We start from the raw sequence: 18,767 nt of genomic DNA, 5'->3' as shown, positions 1-18,767 counted from the left end.
TTTTTTTTTTTTTTTTTTTTTGTGGTACGCGGGCCTCTCACCGTTGTGGCTTCTCCCGTCGCGGAACACAGGCTCAGCGGCCATGTCTCACGGGCCCAGCCGCTCCGTGACATGTGGGATCTTCCCGGACCGGGACACGAACCCACGCCCCCTGCATCGGCAGGCACGAACCCGCATCCCCTGCATCGGCAGGCGGACTCTCAACCACTGCGCCACCAGGGAAGCCCTTTCTTTCTTTCTTTTCTTTCTTTTTTTCTTTCTTTCTTTTTCTTTCTTTCTTTCTCTTTCTTTCTTTCTTTCCTTTCTCTCTCTCTCTCTCTCTCCCTCCCTCCCTCCCTCCCTCCCTCTCTCTCTCTCTCTCTTTCTTTCTTTCATTTATTTTTTATTTTGGCCTCACCTTTCGGCTTGCAGGATCTCAATTCCCGGACCAGGGATTGAACCTGGGCCTCAGCAGTAAAAGCTCCAAATACTAACCACTAGACCACCAGGGAACTCCCAAGAGCACTTCTTGGCATTATTTGAGAAAGGTATTTTCGGAAAACTAGCTAACTCCCACCTTTTCTCCAAGCCTCAGAATCACCAAATAATTTACATCAGGAGAAGATTCCACTCTAAAAAGGAAGAAATAGTGGCTTCCAGATTGGCCAGATTTGACAACGCAGGGCTCGAGAAAGAGCCCAGTTACTTGAGAAGGAAGAGATCCTTGGAACAAATTACTCCAATTTTGCTGTCGGGTTTCTTTTGTAGAAAGTAGTAATGATTTAAAAGATTTCATTAATATTGGCAAGACCAGTAATATTCTTACCTTCTAACATGAAGTTTCAAGTATGTTCCTATACAAGGCACTTGCAGACTCAGAGGGCAGGGCATTCAAGCCTTTCAAAGGCATCTCTGAAGCAACTTCTGGTTCATGCACTCAGGGTTGAATACATTATTTGACATTTATATATATCGTCTTAAGGAGCATTACTCCTTAGAAACTGTTGGGTAATTGTTGAGCATTGCTGTGCTTACAATCCACCCGTACATTTTAATTTTCTTTTGATAACAAGATGTATGGTTGCTCCACAATAAATTCCATTTTCAGGACCAATAAAACCTGATTGCTTAGAAAGCAGGTGAGTGCTTCATGACTCTTAATGTCTGCTCATCAATAGCACCTTGTAAATTATTTACCATTTTACAGCTGTTTGTGACTTTTGCTCCAGGGTGTTTATATGAAAAGAGCATGAGTACTTGATACCAACCAAACTAATGAGCAGGGAAAAGAAGTTAGAATGAAAACGGCCTCCTTCTGACAGGCTTAGAGCTAATTTATGTTGTAGTTATGCGTTCCAACCACTGTGTACGGAAGATAAAGCATTCTTACCCTTTCCTTTAGAAAACCAATTTTCCAACAAATTACAATAAATTGTAGTAAAACACAATAAATACAGTGTTTAAATGCTTCTGGCTTATCTTCAAAGGGAACACTATTTTGGTTTGCAGTTTTTCTATGTTTAACTTTCTTCACCTCTTTTACTGATTTACCCCTGGTGAAAAGCCTAAAGATTTTTAATAGATCCCAGACACCAACTAAAACATTCTCAGAAAGCTGTCCTGAAGTATAAGAACTCTTTTCTGTCTATAGAGGGTAATGATTACACTGACAGACGGTATAATGAGAAAGCACCAATGCAGTTTATTTTAATTCTTCTGATTTATGAGAATAACTTCTTAATGCTACATCAGAAGTCAATTCACCAATACTGAATTTGGAAAGCACAATCAAGAAAGACCCAAATTTTTATTGGGACTGCACAACTTAGCATATACTAGATACCATGATTCTAGAACAAAATCAAAAGCAAAACTCTGAAATATGCATGACAAAAGTTCTTAAAACTCCAGGGGATCCATGAACCACCCCAAACTGTATACAAAAGGTTGTGTAGTGCATGCATAGATTTTTCTGGGTAAAGGTCCTGTAAGTTTAATCAGCTTCTAGAGGGGCCCAAACGGTACACGGTAGAATTCTGATTTCCTCTGTATTTTCAATAATGGAACCTCGGGAAGTTTACTTTTGCACATTTAAGACTCAATTTTCATGGCAAGAGGGGAGAAAAGAAAAATAAAAGTAACTTGTGAGGACTGGGCAGGGAAAAACTCCGAAGTGTTCTTTACTTCGTAAGTTTTAGTAACATGTTCTGGTTTAGAGAGGGGAAATGGGGACATCAGTGGTAACATCATAAGCTGAAGCAAGGAGACTCCTACAGGGATTTTTCAGGTCCTTAGAGAAACCAAACTTTAGTATGAATAAAGCAACAGCAAGAATGAAAAATGCAATTTAAATCAGGTCTAATTTTCTGTTTCTGCATATTAACAACTTAGTTTTTAGTTTTGAATATCACAAACTTCAATCAGAATACTTTAAAAAAAGAATACTTTCTGTTTCTGCATGCACTTAACAAATCTGACAAAAGACAAGAATCCAGTTGACTTGTTCACATATATTTAAAATCGGTCAGTACAGATAATCACGAACACTTCACTGCACTGATCTGAGGGCATCCTACCTCTATGCACACGTTCATGTAACACTACTAGTAATTACCCTGGAGCAGAGGCAAAATGGAGATGGAGGAATCACCCTACAAAGCAAGTTTAAGGGATTAAACGTCATCATCGTCTTCATCGTCATCATCACTACTGAGGACAAAGCTGCTGCCTGTGGACAGGGGCCCTTCCTCCTTAACGTTCCCTGAATCACCCACAGTCCCTCTCTCATCGGAATCTTCAAACAACTTGTCACTGGCATCGTCATCAAACAACTTCTCGTTGGAATCATCATCTTCGAACATCTTTTCATCTGTGTCTTCATCTTCCTTTACATCTACATCTTCCTCATCTTCTTTTCCATCTGAATCTTCAAACACCTTTTCATCTGCATCGTCTTCTTCGTCCTTTTCATCCACATCTTCCAGCCCCTTTTCTTCGGCATCCTCTTCGTCCTCTTTTTCATCCGACTCATCGTCAAATACTTTTTCATACACATCTTCCTCTTCTTCCTTCTCATCTGACTCTTCGTCAAACTCCTTCTCAGAGCCTTCTTCATCAAACATTTTCCCAGAGCTGTCATCTTCGAATTCTGATTTTTCAGAGTTATTTTCTTCTATCTCTTTTTCAAGAATGTTTTCATTAAATTCCTTCTCAGAGCCCTCTTCCTCAAAACCTTTCTCAAGGCCGTTTTCTTCTAACTCTTTTTCAGAGTCGTCTTCAAACTGCTTTTCCGAGCACTCTTCAGACCCTTGTTCCGAGCTGCCATCTTCAGCCGCCTTCTGGGGGCTGGCCTCCTCCTCAGGCTCCTGCTCAAGGCCGTTCTCATCAGGATCTGTTTTGGGTCTCTTCTTTTGGGGCTCTCCTTCTGCACCATTCTCTTTCGACTCTTTTTTAGGACTACCCTCTTCATGCTCTTTCTCGAGGCTGCGTTCTCCAGACTCTCTGTCGGGGAAGTCTTCTTCACGCTCTCTTTTGGGACAGCCTTCCTCAAACTCTCTTTTGAGGCAGCTCTCTTCAGATTCTTTTTGGGGACAGCCTTCTTCAGCCTCTTTTTCAGGGCCACTTTCTTTAGCATCTTTTTCAGAAGCAGCTTCTTCAAGTTCTCCCCCATCTTCTGTTTTTTCAAACTTCTTTTCATCTATAGGTTCTTCAAATGCCATTTCAGTTGCGGCTTCTTGAACATTCGTTTGAGATGTGCAAGGGTGCTCTGAAAAATGCCTAACTCTAGAAGGCCCCACCCTTTCCGGAGCCCAGACGGAATCTGAACGCTGAAGGCCTCTGTTGGCTTCGGGAGTGTTGAGGAAAACCTCCCATCCTCTCAGCCTTTCCTCCCTTTCTCTCGTGGTCTCCTCCACCTGTGTACACATGGAAACTGCCGTTAAAATATGTTTTAGGCCAAAAGAAGTAACAGCGTCTCTGAACATTTCTAATTATCGCCGAAAGTACTCTGATTTTATAAGGTATCACTTTTAGGAAATTAAAGCAATTCCCTATCTTCAGTTTCCAACACTTTACATCTTGATTTACTAGAGCTGACCTTAAGATCATTTAAATAAACGCCTAATACCACAGCACTGTAGAAACAGCTCATCAATTAAAAAGTTAATAACTGCACTGTCCGTACTTTACAAGACAGAAAGGAAGAGAAGCGCTTTAATTTGTTCTTCTCTTATTGCTATCCTGAGCAAGCCTCAAGACTTATAAACTGATTTCAGACTTATAAACTGAAAGACTGAAACATTTTTCTTTCCGTACTCTGAATATAAAGGATTATTTAAAAGAGGTACTGTTAAACAGATTAAACAGAACTTAAAACTTATGTGAAAAACTGCTAGATCAGTATTTGTGGGTAATGAAACAATTCATGTGCCCTTGACAGTTGCAGAACTCACCTGATAATCTGTAGTCCCATCCCACGCTTGGGCAGTGATTTGACGGCCACCAAACCACCTTCCATTGAGGGTCTGAATACAATAATCCGCTTCCTCCGGATCCCTAAAGGACACAGAGGCCACACCATCAGGGTGTCTCTAGAAAGACAAGGAAGAAAAAGAAGGAATGAATGAGAACATTTAAAGTAAAACATATACATTTGACAAAGTAAGGAAGCAGTGTTCCTTCTGATCATTTGAGCTACAGATTTTATGTATGAAGTCTTTCTTCCTTTTTACTGCAGCCAGTAACACGCAGCTAGCTGCTTCTTCAGCTTAACGTTGTCTAGCAAAAACCAAGCATGACATCCTTGGAAATGTTCCTGCTGATAACACTGTCTAATGCGACGCAGAACAGTATGGCTGTTCAGAATGTGGACTCTGAAGCTGAATAGCGCTGGGATTAAATCCTGGCTCTGCCACTTAGCAGCTGAATGACCTTGGGCAACGTGCTCATTCTCTAAACTTCCTCAACTGTAAAATGGGTAACTAAGTAAAATGGGTAAAATAGCACCTACCTACCTCAGAGGATTTGGAGGATTTAATGAGATAACATGTAAAGTAGCTGTAGTATGCAATCAATAAACGGTGACTCTTTAAATTATTACGTGTTGATTCTGGATGTAAGAAAAAGGTGAAAAGGGGAACATACAGGAGAGTATTTTTCTTGATTGTTCTTCGCCAAATATGGAAGAAGAAATAATTCAGAAAGAGGGGGAGATGTGGCCAAATAGGGAACCATAAGCTCTCATACATGTCTCTTATACTTTTTTTCACCTGATCATAAACTCTAGAGTGATGATAAAGGAAAATAACCAAGGGCTATCACGTCTATCAAAGCCTTCGCTTGTAATCCACGTTCATCTAATTATGCTATCTAATACTGCTTACAGATGGCTACCACTAGACAGCAGACCTACTACATAAAAACATTTATGTAAAGTTTGGAGGCATACTGACATTTGGTAATAACTTATTAAAATGGAAGAAAATTGCTTTAGAAATCATTTGTCCAAGCCATGAACTTACATCAAAGAGGAGGAGCTTCCTAACTTGTCCAAACTTCGAACATTCCACCCGAAGGTCTTCTCTGATCTCGTTCAGCACCAGTGGATCATCCTGCAAAAACACACTTGATTAAAATAGGCTTGCCCCCTTCTTTAAGTATAAATCCTGAGAATCAAATTTCTTACTCTGACGAACCAACAAATAAACAAAGGTTTTGCTTAAGGTTAGTTGTTTGTCTGCAGTCTACAAAATTAAAAAAATCAAAGTCAAATGAAGTTAGACTACCACAGCTGCTGCTACTACTACAGGTCTGCCCTGCTTTAAGATGGGGAATGGGCAAGTATGGTAGGCAGCACTAGGGGTGTGCAGTGGCAAAGGAGAGGGAAGGGAAGTGTCAGTGGAAATCACAAATAACAGCAGCTGAAGCAGGTGAAGTCCTGTGGCACATATTAAGTCAGAGACTGCTAATTCCTATGTTCTGCACCGGCATCACGACGACTGTACCGACGCGGAAACTTTATTCTGCATTTTGCATAGATTCCTATTTACAGAAATGTTGTAACGGGGAGACATATATCCCTTGCATTGACTAAGTGTTCTAAGATGATTCTTTGTGCTTCCACGATTCTATTTTAACTCACAGGGTAAACCTCCCCCATAAGGGTTCCTGTTCATCTTGCCTCCAAGTCCCAAAGCATGAAAAAGGCTCATAAAAAGTTACGTTATCAACTTGAATTTCAACTACATACAAATATAAACGAGGATATCCCACCTACAAATTTCTAATGAAGCAGACTTACACTTTTTAGGAAACATATGAATTTGTCTATCTCACGGGTTTGTATGTTCCTCACCAACTAAAGAGAACAGCAAAACATGACAAGTGGCTTCTCCTTCCTAAAGTTTTGTCAAAAGGCAAAAATAAACAACTGGTAGGCAGTTACTGAAATCAAATTTAAAATCAAAACTATCAAATCCTATAAATCTGAAGCTTCTAAGAGTACAGCCGGCAGGACTCTGGATTTCTCCCACTTATAAAACCTAACTGTGGAGAATATGCCAATTTGTTTTACAGAAAATTCTCAGGCCTGAGAGGAATGGGGAACGGAGCACAAACTCCATGTACGCATGTCGTAAAGTCACGTGGTGGCTTTTACGGGGGTGTGTGTTGCGGGGGGGTAGCTCCTATCAGATTGTGAGCTTTCCGCAGGCAGGAATCTCCTTTGACCGAATTTCGAATACCTTACAGAACACAGCACAGTGTTTCGCGCAATGAACAGTCAATAAAAGCTTTTTCAGAGTTTGATAAACTGTTCCTAATAACTCCATTTTATTTACCAAGGGAAATCAGGGTTATATTAAAAACAAACAAAAACTGTTTCAAAATATTTAACAAATAAATTTAAGCATGATTCCACTGTAGGGGGAGGGGTGAATTACCATTTTTACTTCTTTATCAAAGTCTCAGTGCCTTTCCTACAAGAATATCAAATTTCAGCCAAAGACTTTCCAGACCTCTGTTTTCATGTTTACCAGCTTGAAAAACAAATATATCTTCACTGTTATATAGTATCATGAGGCGTAAAGATAATAACCCTCTCCCCTGGGAAATACCTTTAACCTAGCTAAGCATGAAAATTTTCTAAAGACAACACTCTGCAAGCAACAGACCTGAGACTAAACTCAGACTGAAACGCTGAAACCTTCTGCAGTCAACACTTATAATGTTTTTCCAGGGTGGTGTTTTGTTTTCCCAGAAATAAACCATATTTCTCATTCTTTTCCAAGCTAAACCTACACTGTCCAAGATAGTAGCCACTAACCACACGTGGCCACCGAGCACTTGAAACGTGGCTAGTTCAAACTGCGGTGTGCTGCAGGTGTGAAATAAACACCAGATTTTGAAAATTTAGTACCAAAGGGGAAAAAACCTTCAACGTAACACAGCTTATTAACATTTTTGTTACATGTTGAAATTATAACACTTTGGATATACTGGGTTAGATAAAATTCATCATTAAAATTAATTTACCCCGTTTCATGTTGTTTTTGTATTGTGGCTGCTAGAAAAATTTAAATTACACATGTGGCTCACATTATACTTCTATTGGACAGCGCTAGTATACACAATGAGAAACCTACCTTTGCATCTGAGTTTTGGTTCTTCACCTCTTGGTATTCAAATTTGCCAGGCATGAATTTTTTAAATAAGGCTAATTAAATACTGAAAACCCCTTAAAGTTACATTTAAATGATTAGCCTTCGCTGTTCACCCTGATACCGAAGAGTACTTCTAGGTATTTTGGTTCTAACGCTAGTCAACTGTGTGGAATAAACATATACAGGTATACCTCGGAGATATTGCATGTTCGGTTCCAGACCAGCGCAATAAAGCAAATATTACAATAAAGCAAGTCACACGAACTTTTTTGGTTTTCCTGCTACGTTTACACTATACTGTAGTCTATTAAGTGTGTGACAGCATTATATTTTAAAAAGACATGCCTTAATTAAAAAATACTTCATTGCTAAAAAATGCTAACCATCATCTGAGCCTTCAGCGAGTTGTCATAGTAACAAAGATCACTGATCACAAATTACCATAACAAATATAATAATAATGAAAATGTTTAAACTACTGGGACAATTACCAAAACAGTGACACAGAGAAATGAAGTAAGCAAATGCTATTGGAAAAATGGCACTGACAGACTTGCTCCATGCAGGGTTGCTACAAAAACTTCAATTTGTAAAAATTAAAGAAAAGCAGTATCTGCAAAGCGCAATTAAGCGAAGCACAGTGAAACAAGGTGTGCCTGTATTCCAGCCCACAAAATCTGATTTCTTTCTGACACCCTGGTTACCTGACAATTCAGTTTTTGTCTTCTACTACAAACCTCAATGCTGATCTGTTCTTTAGATTCATATGGAATCTCTGGACAAATCAAACACTCCCCAAAAACATCCAATGAAAGCAGTTTTCCAGTTGAACACCTCTATCCAGAGTTATATAATGTCTACACCAGCACTGCCCAACAGAACTTTCTGTGTTAATAGAAGTGAATACTCCATTATCCAATATGGTTGCTACTAGCCTCACGTGGCTAATACACCTGAGGAATTAAATTTTCATTTTATTTCACTTCAATTAATTTAAATTTAACCACATGTGGCTAGAGTCTAGCATACTGGACAGTCTACTACAGTGATGCACTTTTACGTTCAGGCCCATGAGACACTGAGCAAAAAAACAAGACTTCTGACAGGCTCTCATCAAACTCATCGGACCACACAAGACCAGTCAGATGGGCAAACAAGGACAGCATCGAGGGTTTCTCTGCCCGTGAACTCTGAAGCCCATCACCGCGCTCCCAGCCCCTGTGGTGCAGCCGTCTGAAAACGTTCCTTCATTTGCAAAGATGCCAAAGAGAAAATGTTTTCTTCCTTGAGTGGATAAAAACACTCTGCCTTGTTGAGTAAAACGGGTTTCATTCAGTCATTCTCTCACTTTTTCTTCCTATAAATACTGAGGGCCTACTATGTGCCAATCATGATTCTAAGCACCGGGCATATAACAGCAAACCAGGTAGACAAGAGCCCCAGCTTTCACGGAGCTCACATTCTAACAGAGACGATCCAGTTATTTCAGATAATAATAAATGCTATGAATAAAATAAAACAGGGTTAATATAAAGGTTCTATAACGCCAAAGTTTATATTAAACCAATAAAGGTTTTTTTTCTTTAAGCTATCAAGAATTTACAAGCATGAAACTTTTATCTTTAAAAATATCCACTGGAGGAAATTTGTGGGAAGTCAAGGAAGAATAAATGTGGCTTTCTGGAGGAGAGAATATTGGTTAAGCTAGGAAAAATTAAGTGTGCCCAGGGTGATAGCTAGACTTAAATTAGGGTCTCAACGAGCAAAGGCAGGAGGTGGAAACACGTAAAGGGAATTGCACAATACATTTCAACTTGCACAGGGCCCAGATACTTCATGAATTAAGTTTGCATTTATATTCACGACCAGGTGTTAGGAGTATGGAATGTTGTGAATCAAGGCTCTCAAGTCACAGAAAGCAATAGGTCACCTAATTAAAAAACCAATTATCTACCAGGGAAATACAATGTAGGTGAATCACAGGAAATTCTGGAGTTGTACCCAGTAGACTAGATACCATGATCCGTCTATGCATGCCTTTCAAAGTCCCACCCGGCAGGGACAGCATTTCAAAAAGCATCTAGTGTGCATGTGTATATGTGTATTTTTTAAACATGCTTCATTATCACTGCAAGTCTAAAGCAGCTCTGCCGTATTTCAAGATGCTTCAGGATTCTAGTCAGAAGAGACACCAAACAGTATAAATAGACCACAGGTCTCTTCCCAATGACCTCAAAAGACACAGTCTCCACAGGTGCATGGTAAACCCTACCACATCACTATCTGCAGAGATGGAGTTCAACAGACAATTCTGGTGCCCTCTCTAAGGGGGATAAAATGACACTGTCACTCTAAATCTGCTTAACCGCACAAAAGAAACAAGAGTGGGCCTTGGGTGCAACTAGATCATTTGTAAACCATCTGAAATTTTACATTATGAACATTTTTTTCTTATGTGTAATTTGTTATCATTAATTTCAGAAGTCAGGCAGAGAATAAAGAATTCTTCTTCCATGAATGATCCCATCGGTCTAGGCCAAAACACAGAGATAAGGACAAGAGGCAGAACGTAACACGAGGTACCCTGATGGCAATTAATAATCCTTAAACCTCTCTAGTAGCTCTTCCTCCTTTATTCACTTTTATTTGCTGTTCCTAGAATCTTACATGGACACCAATTATTACAAAGTCCTCTTAATAGCCACTGAAGAGTTTTGTAAAGATTAGGTCCTAAAAAAACAACCTTCGCTACTCAAATGTCAGGGGCTGTATTTCATTAACCTAAGGTTTTTTAAGGATCAAACTTTTAGCACTAAAGGGAAGTTTTCACTTCCAAGTGTGAAACTGGTCCTCCCCACCAAAACCAGCCTGCACTGTTGAACTGCACTCAAAATCCACAAGCGACCCCCATACATCTTTTTATTAAAGATTATATTTTTAATCATCTCCCATACCAAGTAGCTGCTGTTTGGGGCCACGGTATAGGTATTAGACAGGTTTACCTGCGATACGATTAAAAGAACGCTGGGTTAAACCTGGGAAAATCTGAAACCTTCAGTTGATTCTTGGTATCATTTTCCGACCCTGAAGACCAGATGGACGTGCAGGATGTGACATGAGAAAGATGGGGTGAGGCAAGCTTTGGGCTCCCTTGAAAGAAAGCATATCTATGTTTCTATCAGTAAGAATACTGCTTCCTACCTCAAAATCTACAGGATGAAACATATTTCTGATGATGACAACTCGCTCGTGGCGCATTCGGGACGGGCCAGCTCTTCTCTCGGGTCTCCAATCCAACTGCCTAACGCGACAAAGCAGGAACAAGAAGCTGTGAATTTTGTTTCAGACTTGTCAGAGCGAAAAAAAAAAAAGAGCAGTTAAATAATCCTTTATTGAGCACTTAAATAGTGATAATTATTTGATTCCAAAACAACAAGGTGTATTTTAGTCACAGCTCCATTACAACTTTCTGAATAAAAATAATGGGCAGGTGAAAGATGGACCCAGTACCTGAAACCCCCAGAATATATATATATTTTTCAGAACTGCTGGCTAGTTACAAACATTCCAATGAGACTCCTGAAAAATTGCTAATTATTTAGTATCTATGACTATCTAGGAAGAGACACTGAGGCCAGGACAATGTTCAAATTGTATTGGTTTTTAGGTATTTTACGATTATAAAGAACAAACTGCACTGAAATCTGTAAAACTACTCACTCTTTGTTACTATCTTAAATCTTACTGATTTGTTTATAAAATTTTTAGGTATCTATTTTAACGATTCCTGTAAAAACTACAGACATCACAACTAAATGCTTCTGGGATCGTTTTATTATTAGTTTAAGCATAGTGTTAGAAGTGTTATTAGAATTCACTCTGATAGAAGTACCTATCATTTTGGCTCATTTCTTAAAACCAGCATATTTCAAAAAACATATTAAATAAAGGGAATAATAGAAACTTGATGACTTGTATATACTATACACAACCACACAGTACATGATAAAATGATACAACCTATCATTTTTAATTTCTAACTCCTACTAACAAACCTGTATGTAAAAATTTAGCTCCTGGTGTAGCTGATTCCAGCCACGTGAAAAATGAACTAATGGCTCCAGTATATAAACCTAAACCATCTTACTTAATCTGATGTTCAACATTTTCCGTAGAGATGGCTTTATTTCATTTAAGCCCATGCTATCTTAAAAATGAATACCCCAGAAAACGAAAAACACCACCACTGCCAAATCATCCTATCACACAGATTACTGAGGGTTTCCGATGAGCCAATGAAATTTTTTTTAAATTTTTATTTTATATTGGAGGATAGTTGATTTACAGTGTTGTGTTAGTTTCAGGTGTATAGCAAATAAAATTATTTAAAAATAATCTGTAGGCATACTTGATGGAACAAAACTAGGTGGTTATCGGGAGGATGGGAGAGAGACGCAAGAGGGAGGGGATACGGGGAAATATGTATACGTATAGCTGATTCACTTTGTTATACTGCAGAAACTAACACACCATTGTAAAGCAATTATACTCCAATAAAGACGTTAAAAAAAAAACTAGGTGGTTATTACCAAAAGTATACTCTAGGATATTTACACAAAATCTTTCAAAATGGAAAAAAGAAAACCACAAACTTTTGTTGCATAGACAGCTTTTTCTTGTAGTCTTTGCACTTCTTCTTCTTCTTTGAGGCGTCGTATTCCCCTTTCAGTTGAAACTTTGCCACCTCCACATGTAATTTGTAGCCTCTAATTTCATCGTCATCCAAAAGTTTTAATGCGAGATCCACAGATTCTCTCTTTGTAAAGGGAAAGCAAGTTACAGTCAGTCACACACTGAAATGAAACTTCAGCAGGAGTGTTTTAGATGAATGATGACTACACATGAAATAAAGATTTAAATGTAACTACCTACGTGGGAATAAAGAACTACAGAACACGTGTCGGAAAATGTGTACTTAAGACATAGCTGTCCCCAACCAGTTATGTGAACCTAGGCAAGTTATTCAAGCTCTCTGAGCCCCAATTTCTTCATCTGTAAAATGGGAATGGAACTGCCTTCTTTGCAGGGTTCTTGACAAATTTAAATGAAATAAGGCACATAAAGGATAGTGACTGGCATACAGTAGGTGCTCAATAAGTTATACCATTACTGGAATAGTAGTTTTGCCTCCTGGAATCTCAATTTCTCCTCTGTACAATGAGGTAAATGGACTTGTGTGATTCCCAAGGTGCATTCCAGTTTTAAAATTCTAAAAGTTTCCTACTTAGAAGACTAGATGACTCAAGAAACTGGGAATAGCACAGTCAGCCTTTAATCTTTTGTGTTCACCAATTAAAATGTCGGTCTGCGATATACTGGGAACAAGATGATTCTCTGATAGCTTGAACATTACACACACTTGTGGATTCTGGGTCCTGTACAAAGGGGGCAATTGTCAGCTCTACACAGATTCAAAGATCTGAGGACCTGAGGAGAACTCAAAAGGACAACTGAACTCAGCCACGCAATCAAATATGGATCCTGGAACAATTAACTATATCCTTCTGGAACTCAATTTACTGGGTTGGCAATCTTGCACTTTTATGGGTCATAAATTTGACATAGCAAGTTTGTCAAAACCCCATTTTTCTCTTCAAAATTTTAAAACCCAATCAAACCCCCTAAGAATCTGTTCACAGATTTTTAGTAATCCTTGAAGAACTCATAAAGCATTCAATCTCCTTACATTTGAAAATTACATAAATGTCTTCCTATAATGGTCGTACTCACGTGTGATCCCATCATGTTCAAGAACCAGGTCAAAAACCTATCTCCCCCAAAGCTTGTCAGCTTCATCCTACCCGCCCTCTGATTTCACTGAAATGTTGTACACTTGCAACACACTTGTGATGTCGGTACTCTTGCTTCATCACTTTGATTTTGCTTTGTAATTATTTTCAGGTTCCATGACACATGTACTCGCCACCGTTGTGCCCATTTCTTTTGTACCGGGCAGTAATGCATAACACATGCTCCTAAGGGGACAGGTGTTCCAAAAATGATGGCTGCCTTTGGCACTGAGCTTCCCCCCATGCCATTTATGGTATCATAAATACATAAAGTTCTACAAATGTCTGTTAATACCACTCTCTCTTCTCTCTCATTCAAAATATATTTCAAAGCAGTAAGCATAAGTTATCACCTTTATGGTCTAATTCAGGGTCAGAAAACTCTTGTAAAGGGCTAGTGAGTAAATATTTTAGGCTGTGTGGGCCCTGTGGTCTGTGTTGCAAGCACTCAACTCTGCTGTTGAAACGTGAAAGGAGGTACAGACAAATGTGTAAATGAATCAATGTGGCCCGCTTACGATAAAACTTCATTTACAAAGACAGGCAGTGGGCTGAAGTTTGCCAAACCCTGGTCTAATTCATTCCAATGGGCAAATAAAATGTTACTGGCTTTCTTTTCTCTGCGGATTTTTAGAATGTATTCTGCATTGATTATATGCATACACGCCTAAAGAGATCTTTGCAGCAAGAATTTTTTTAAGACAAGAGAAGTACCTCGGTCATATGACTTACATAATACCTTGACCTGGTAACATATTTTCTTACAAGAGCAAGTGAATAACCTTACCAATGTGAGACACACAAGCACAACGTGAAACAACAGTTTTCTTCACATCCTGTTTTGAATAGCTCTCACTCTTGGTTATCATCCATACAAAATTATAGCCCTGGTTCCTGAGTTAAAAATGGAGATAGGAAAATGAAAAAAAAAAAAAAAAAAAAAGAGAAAAAAGAAACGGAGATAGGAGAAACTTACTTGACCACATAACTAACCTTCAAATAACAGCAAAGTCCATCTCCTTTAAGATTTCCTTGATTATCTTTGTAAAGCTTGACCTTAAATTCTTCTGTTTGAGGATCTCTCATAATAATGCCAAACTTGGACATGAGCTGTATAAATTCATCCACTGTAATATCTGGAGGCAAGCCTGTGACGTTCGGGGGAAAAAAATTATAAAGGCATCTAAAACAAAGGTGAGCATTACTCAGGAATTCTACCAATTCGAAATCCATAACTTGGATGAGCGCAATTTTGATTTTCTAAAAGTATGTAAAAATCTCACATCTATAGACGTGAAGATATGTCATGTTTTAATGTATTCAAATATACATTAAAATCATGCTTTGCTTAGGCCTGGTATCAATGAATCTGAAGGGGCAAACAGCTGTGAGTTACCTAAAGCAGACAGGAAGGATGGCACACAAAGTTACATACACTTAATTTTTCTCAGTTTCATAAAAAAACAACACATTCCTCACTCACGTAAATGGCTGAACAAGTAATGACACAACGATACAAAATAGAATTTAGAGAAACTGAAAACTAAAAATCACTTTGTGAAAAATCTCAAAATCAAATATTTTCTACTCTAAATGTGGTTAAAGAGGTATACATACCAGAAACATAAATGTTTGTGTTTCTGTCCTCTTCAATATGAAACCATCCTAAAAATCAAAATGGAATAAATAAATAAAACACATGCCAGAAAAGGTAAGAGTCCCATTATGAAATCCTGACAGTGTGGCAGTTTCTCAAAACTTCCAGAAACTTTTTCTTACCCTTAGAACAAGACAGATTAAATCAAATCACTGTCCACTTTCAAAGTATTTGGATCTTTGGACAAGTAATTCGTTTCAGAGCCCAGTCTGAAAAAAGATGGCTACTTTACCTTGGTTCTTTATGACTCTGATACTACCTTTAAAAAACCTCACCCTTGCACTGACTTTAGGCCTTGGCGTAAGTTGCTTCTGACTCCGATCTACTGTGTTAGACCTGGCCAAGCTGAAGCAAAATCGACTTTTTGAGTTTAATTAATTAAACTCAAAAAGTACAAAAAAAAATCACCTTACAAACAGAACTTTAGATAATCTCCTAATGACAGCTCTATTTTGCAAAGGAAGAAACTGAGAACTGAACTGAATTGAAAGAGCCCACCAGATGCCCACAGGTTAGTGAGAGAGCCAACATATGAACCCAAATAATAATATTTAAAAAAACCATCTTATGGGGCTTCCCTGGTGGTGCAGTGGTTGAGCGTCCACCTGCCGATGCAGGGGACACGGGTTCGTGCCCCAGTCCGGGAAGATCCCACATGCCGCGGAGCAGCTGGGCCCGTGAGCCATGGCCGCTGAGCCTGCGTGTCCGGAGCCTGTGCTCCGCGATGGGAGAGGCCACGACGGTGAGAGGCCCGCGTACAGCAAAACAAAAACAAAAACGAACAAACAAACAAAACCCATCTTATAGTTCTGTCAAAGCTATTTTATAATTCTCCAAAAAGTAACTATATATACACACACACTCATATTTTTAATTTTTACACTCATGTTTGCAAGCTAAATCCACTTGCCTGATTCATGCTTTCTCTTTTCTCCCCTCTTTTTGGTATCACTGGGTTCAGGGGATTTTCTTTGTGGAGGTTCCTCTGCAGTCCTAGCACTGACATCTTGGACATTCGCAGTAGAACTAGACGCACCATCGTTAGAAAAGCCATAATTGGCCTGGTATGTAGCAATAAAATCTTCAGTGATCTAAACAAGAAATTTAGCACACACACATAAATTCAAAAATGATTTCCTCACGCAAAAAGTTTACAGTGTTCAATAACAGCATATTCAGTTATACAACTTAACATACAAGTGTTTCTGTGTAAATGCAAGAACAGTCACCTTATATAGAAAACTGCACACAAAATAATAAAAAATTAAGACATGGGTACTTGGATTATCAGCACAAAAGTCTGAGGTACTATTAAAGGCATTTTAAGTTGGCACCTTTTCTAGCTGTTTCACTTGTAAATTACTATCTCTGCAGTCTACTTGACTAAGGCTACAAATAAATATAACAAAGGGAGTATCAGATAACAATAAACAGAATAAAAACCAGCAGTCAACTAATAATCTAACAACAGGATCAAATTTTCTTTTACTATATGGATGAACAAAAGTATATGTGCTCTAAATATTTAAATACCTGTAGGCAGAGAACACAAAGAGTAGAACTCTGATTTGGTGTGTAAAGAATGGGGCTAACAATTATAAAATTAAATGCTATTTTATTTAACACCGTCACTAATTAAATCACATTATCATTTAATGTCAGAACAAATCAAGAACAAATCCAACTCACATCTATCCTCCTGGCTCTTAGGGAAAAAACACAATTGCACAACAAAAGAAATATAGTTGTATCTTCATACCAATCAATGTTAGGCACACACAGGAATGAGGAAAATTTAAAACTTGAAGTTTGAAGAGGTATGGGCTCCCATAACATAAAAAGATAGAGCCGCAAATTAATCCATTATCAGGCGATTGTTAAAGTACTCCGAAGGCTCAAGAAACCAAATATGCACTCTAGCTGGCACCACCAGCAGCCAAGTGAAATAGTAAGTTTAACAATTTGGAGGGGTTGGAACGTACACACAAAGTGGGAAAGAAAAAAGGTGAAATAAATAATTAAAAAATCACACTCAAATTACACAATGGAGACACAGTTTGTATTACTGGCTTGCAAGTCTATTAGTGTGTGATAAGTATCCTTTTTTTTTCCACCCATACCGTGAGACTTTGATTAACAGGGTACTTTGACCAAAAAGTTTAGAGAGCCAAGCTTAACATCAGTCATTTTACCTTCAAGCTAAAATAGAATACTTCACAATTTCCAAGTACTCTAAATAAATATGCTCAGATCTTTTCCAACCATATTCTGTGCACCTCTTGTCATATTCCCGTGGTAACATGGTTCAAACATATGTGTCTAGGGACAAAATTTAGTAGGAAAGTAAAAAGAGGTGCAAAGTTCAATCAGTAAAGAATTATCAATTTTTCAATTTTTCAAATCAAGAAGCTGAATTTTACACATAGCACATCAGCTAAACATCTGAATTCCTAGGATAAGTAAGATTGAGACTACGTGAGATTAACATCGACTGAATTTGCTCTTGGTGTTTTTCCTCTTTGCAATAAAAAGCAGTCACCAACTGTAACCTTCATAGATAAGATTTATAAGGCATGGAAAAGGCTTAATAATTAAATTACACTGAAGCCATCTCCCTAAAGATTTCCGTTCCTTTACACGTCGGTTCTGCTACAGACACAACAAAAAGAAACGTCACTATCCAGAGGGACTCTAACCCAGGACCTCAGCAAAGAAAACGTGAAAGGAGCGCCCCGCGAGGCTGGCCAGGCGGGCCCGCTGCGCTTCGGCGCCCGTGCGACTTTTACCTTGGGGAACCAAGCCTTCTTGTCCAGGTCCCACTCGTATGGGGTGTCAGTCGGCTGCTGCCGGAAAGAATCGTTTTCTCCGCCGGGATCTTTCTCGGTGTCGCCGTCCTCAGTGCCTCCGTACAATTCTTGCATTCGCAACTGCTCATCAAACTCGTCGTTCTCATCCAAGTTGTTGCCGCTCATGTTGCCGACTTAGCCCAAGGGCAGGGTCCGGGAGAGCGAAGAGGCCAAAATGACGCTGGAGGGGAAAAGAGAAAGGGAGGCTGGCCGTGCTCAGCCCGCGCCCCCCCCCGCCCGCCTCCCCGCGGCGCCCCAGCAGCCCCCGGGAAGTCAGGGCCGCTCGCCAGCCGCACCGCCCCCCGCCCGCCGCGCGCACGCGCCGCTACTCCCGGCCCCGCCGCCCACCTGGCTCTCCCCGCTGGGTCTTGACACCGCAGCTCGATCCACAGCGCGGCGGGAGCGACCACAAGGTGTTCTGTGGTCCCCGCCGGCCGGGTCTCAGACTACCGCGGGCTCCGCCGCAACGTCTGGAAACCGCTTGACAACGGAGGCCCGCTCACGCTGACGCAGTCGCCATTGTTGACGCGTCGCGACGTCGCGGGTCGCGCAGACACGCCCCCAGTGGCGTCAACAGGCGCCGACGCGAGCAGGCGGCGTGGGGCTCGGGGCGGGGGGCTCGGGGCGGGGCTCGGGGTCGGCGCTGCTGCCGGGCGGTGATGCCCAGCTGGGACTTCCTGGCGCGGCGCCTCGGGGCCATTTGACTCCGCGGCGTCCCCGGCGGGCCGGGAGGGGCCGGGGCGAGGCGGTAGCCCGAAGGCGTGGGAAGGTTCCCCCT

General features: G+C 40.0%; 1 protein-coding gene across 1 annotated transcript; it reads right to left on the bottom strand.

The window, feature by feature from the left end:
* Positions 1–2,081: 2,081 nt before the first annotated feature.
* Positions 2,082–18,523, bottom strand: HTATSF1 (HIV-1 Tat specific factor 1). Its single transcript, XM_024128183.3, has 10 exons — positions 18,338–18,523; positions 17,930–18,170; positions 16,054–16,234; positions 15,104–15,151; positions 14,480–14,634; positions 12,290–12,453; positions 10,839–10,938; positions 5,499–5,588; positions 4,431–4,568; positions 2,082–3,893 (listed from the first exon to the last, which is right to left on the bottom strand). The coding sequence occupies exons 2-10, from the start codon at positions 18,113–18,115 to the stop codon at positions 2,652–2,654; spliced, it is 2,304 nt and encodes a 767-aa protein (XP_023983951.1). The 5' UTR covers positions 18,116–18,170; positions 18,338–18,523; the 3' UTR covers positions 2,082–2,651.
* Between the last annotated feature and the right edge of the window lie 244 nt (positions 18,524–18,767).

This window comes from Physeter macrocephalus, chromosome 21 (genome assembly GCF_002837175.3).
Source record: "Physeter macrocephalus isolate SW-GA chromosome 21, ASM283717v5, whole genome shotgun sequence".
NCBI lineage: Eukaryota > Metazoa > Chordata > Mammalia > Artiodactyla > Physeteridae > Physeter > Physeter macrocephalus.
The sequence above is the reverse complement of the archived record's forward strand: the minus strand, read 5'-3'. Positions and strand labels throughout refer to the sequence as shown.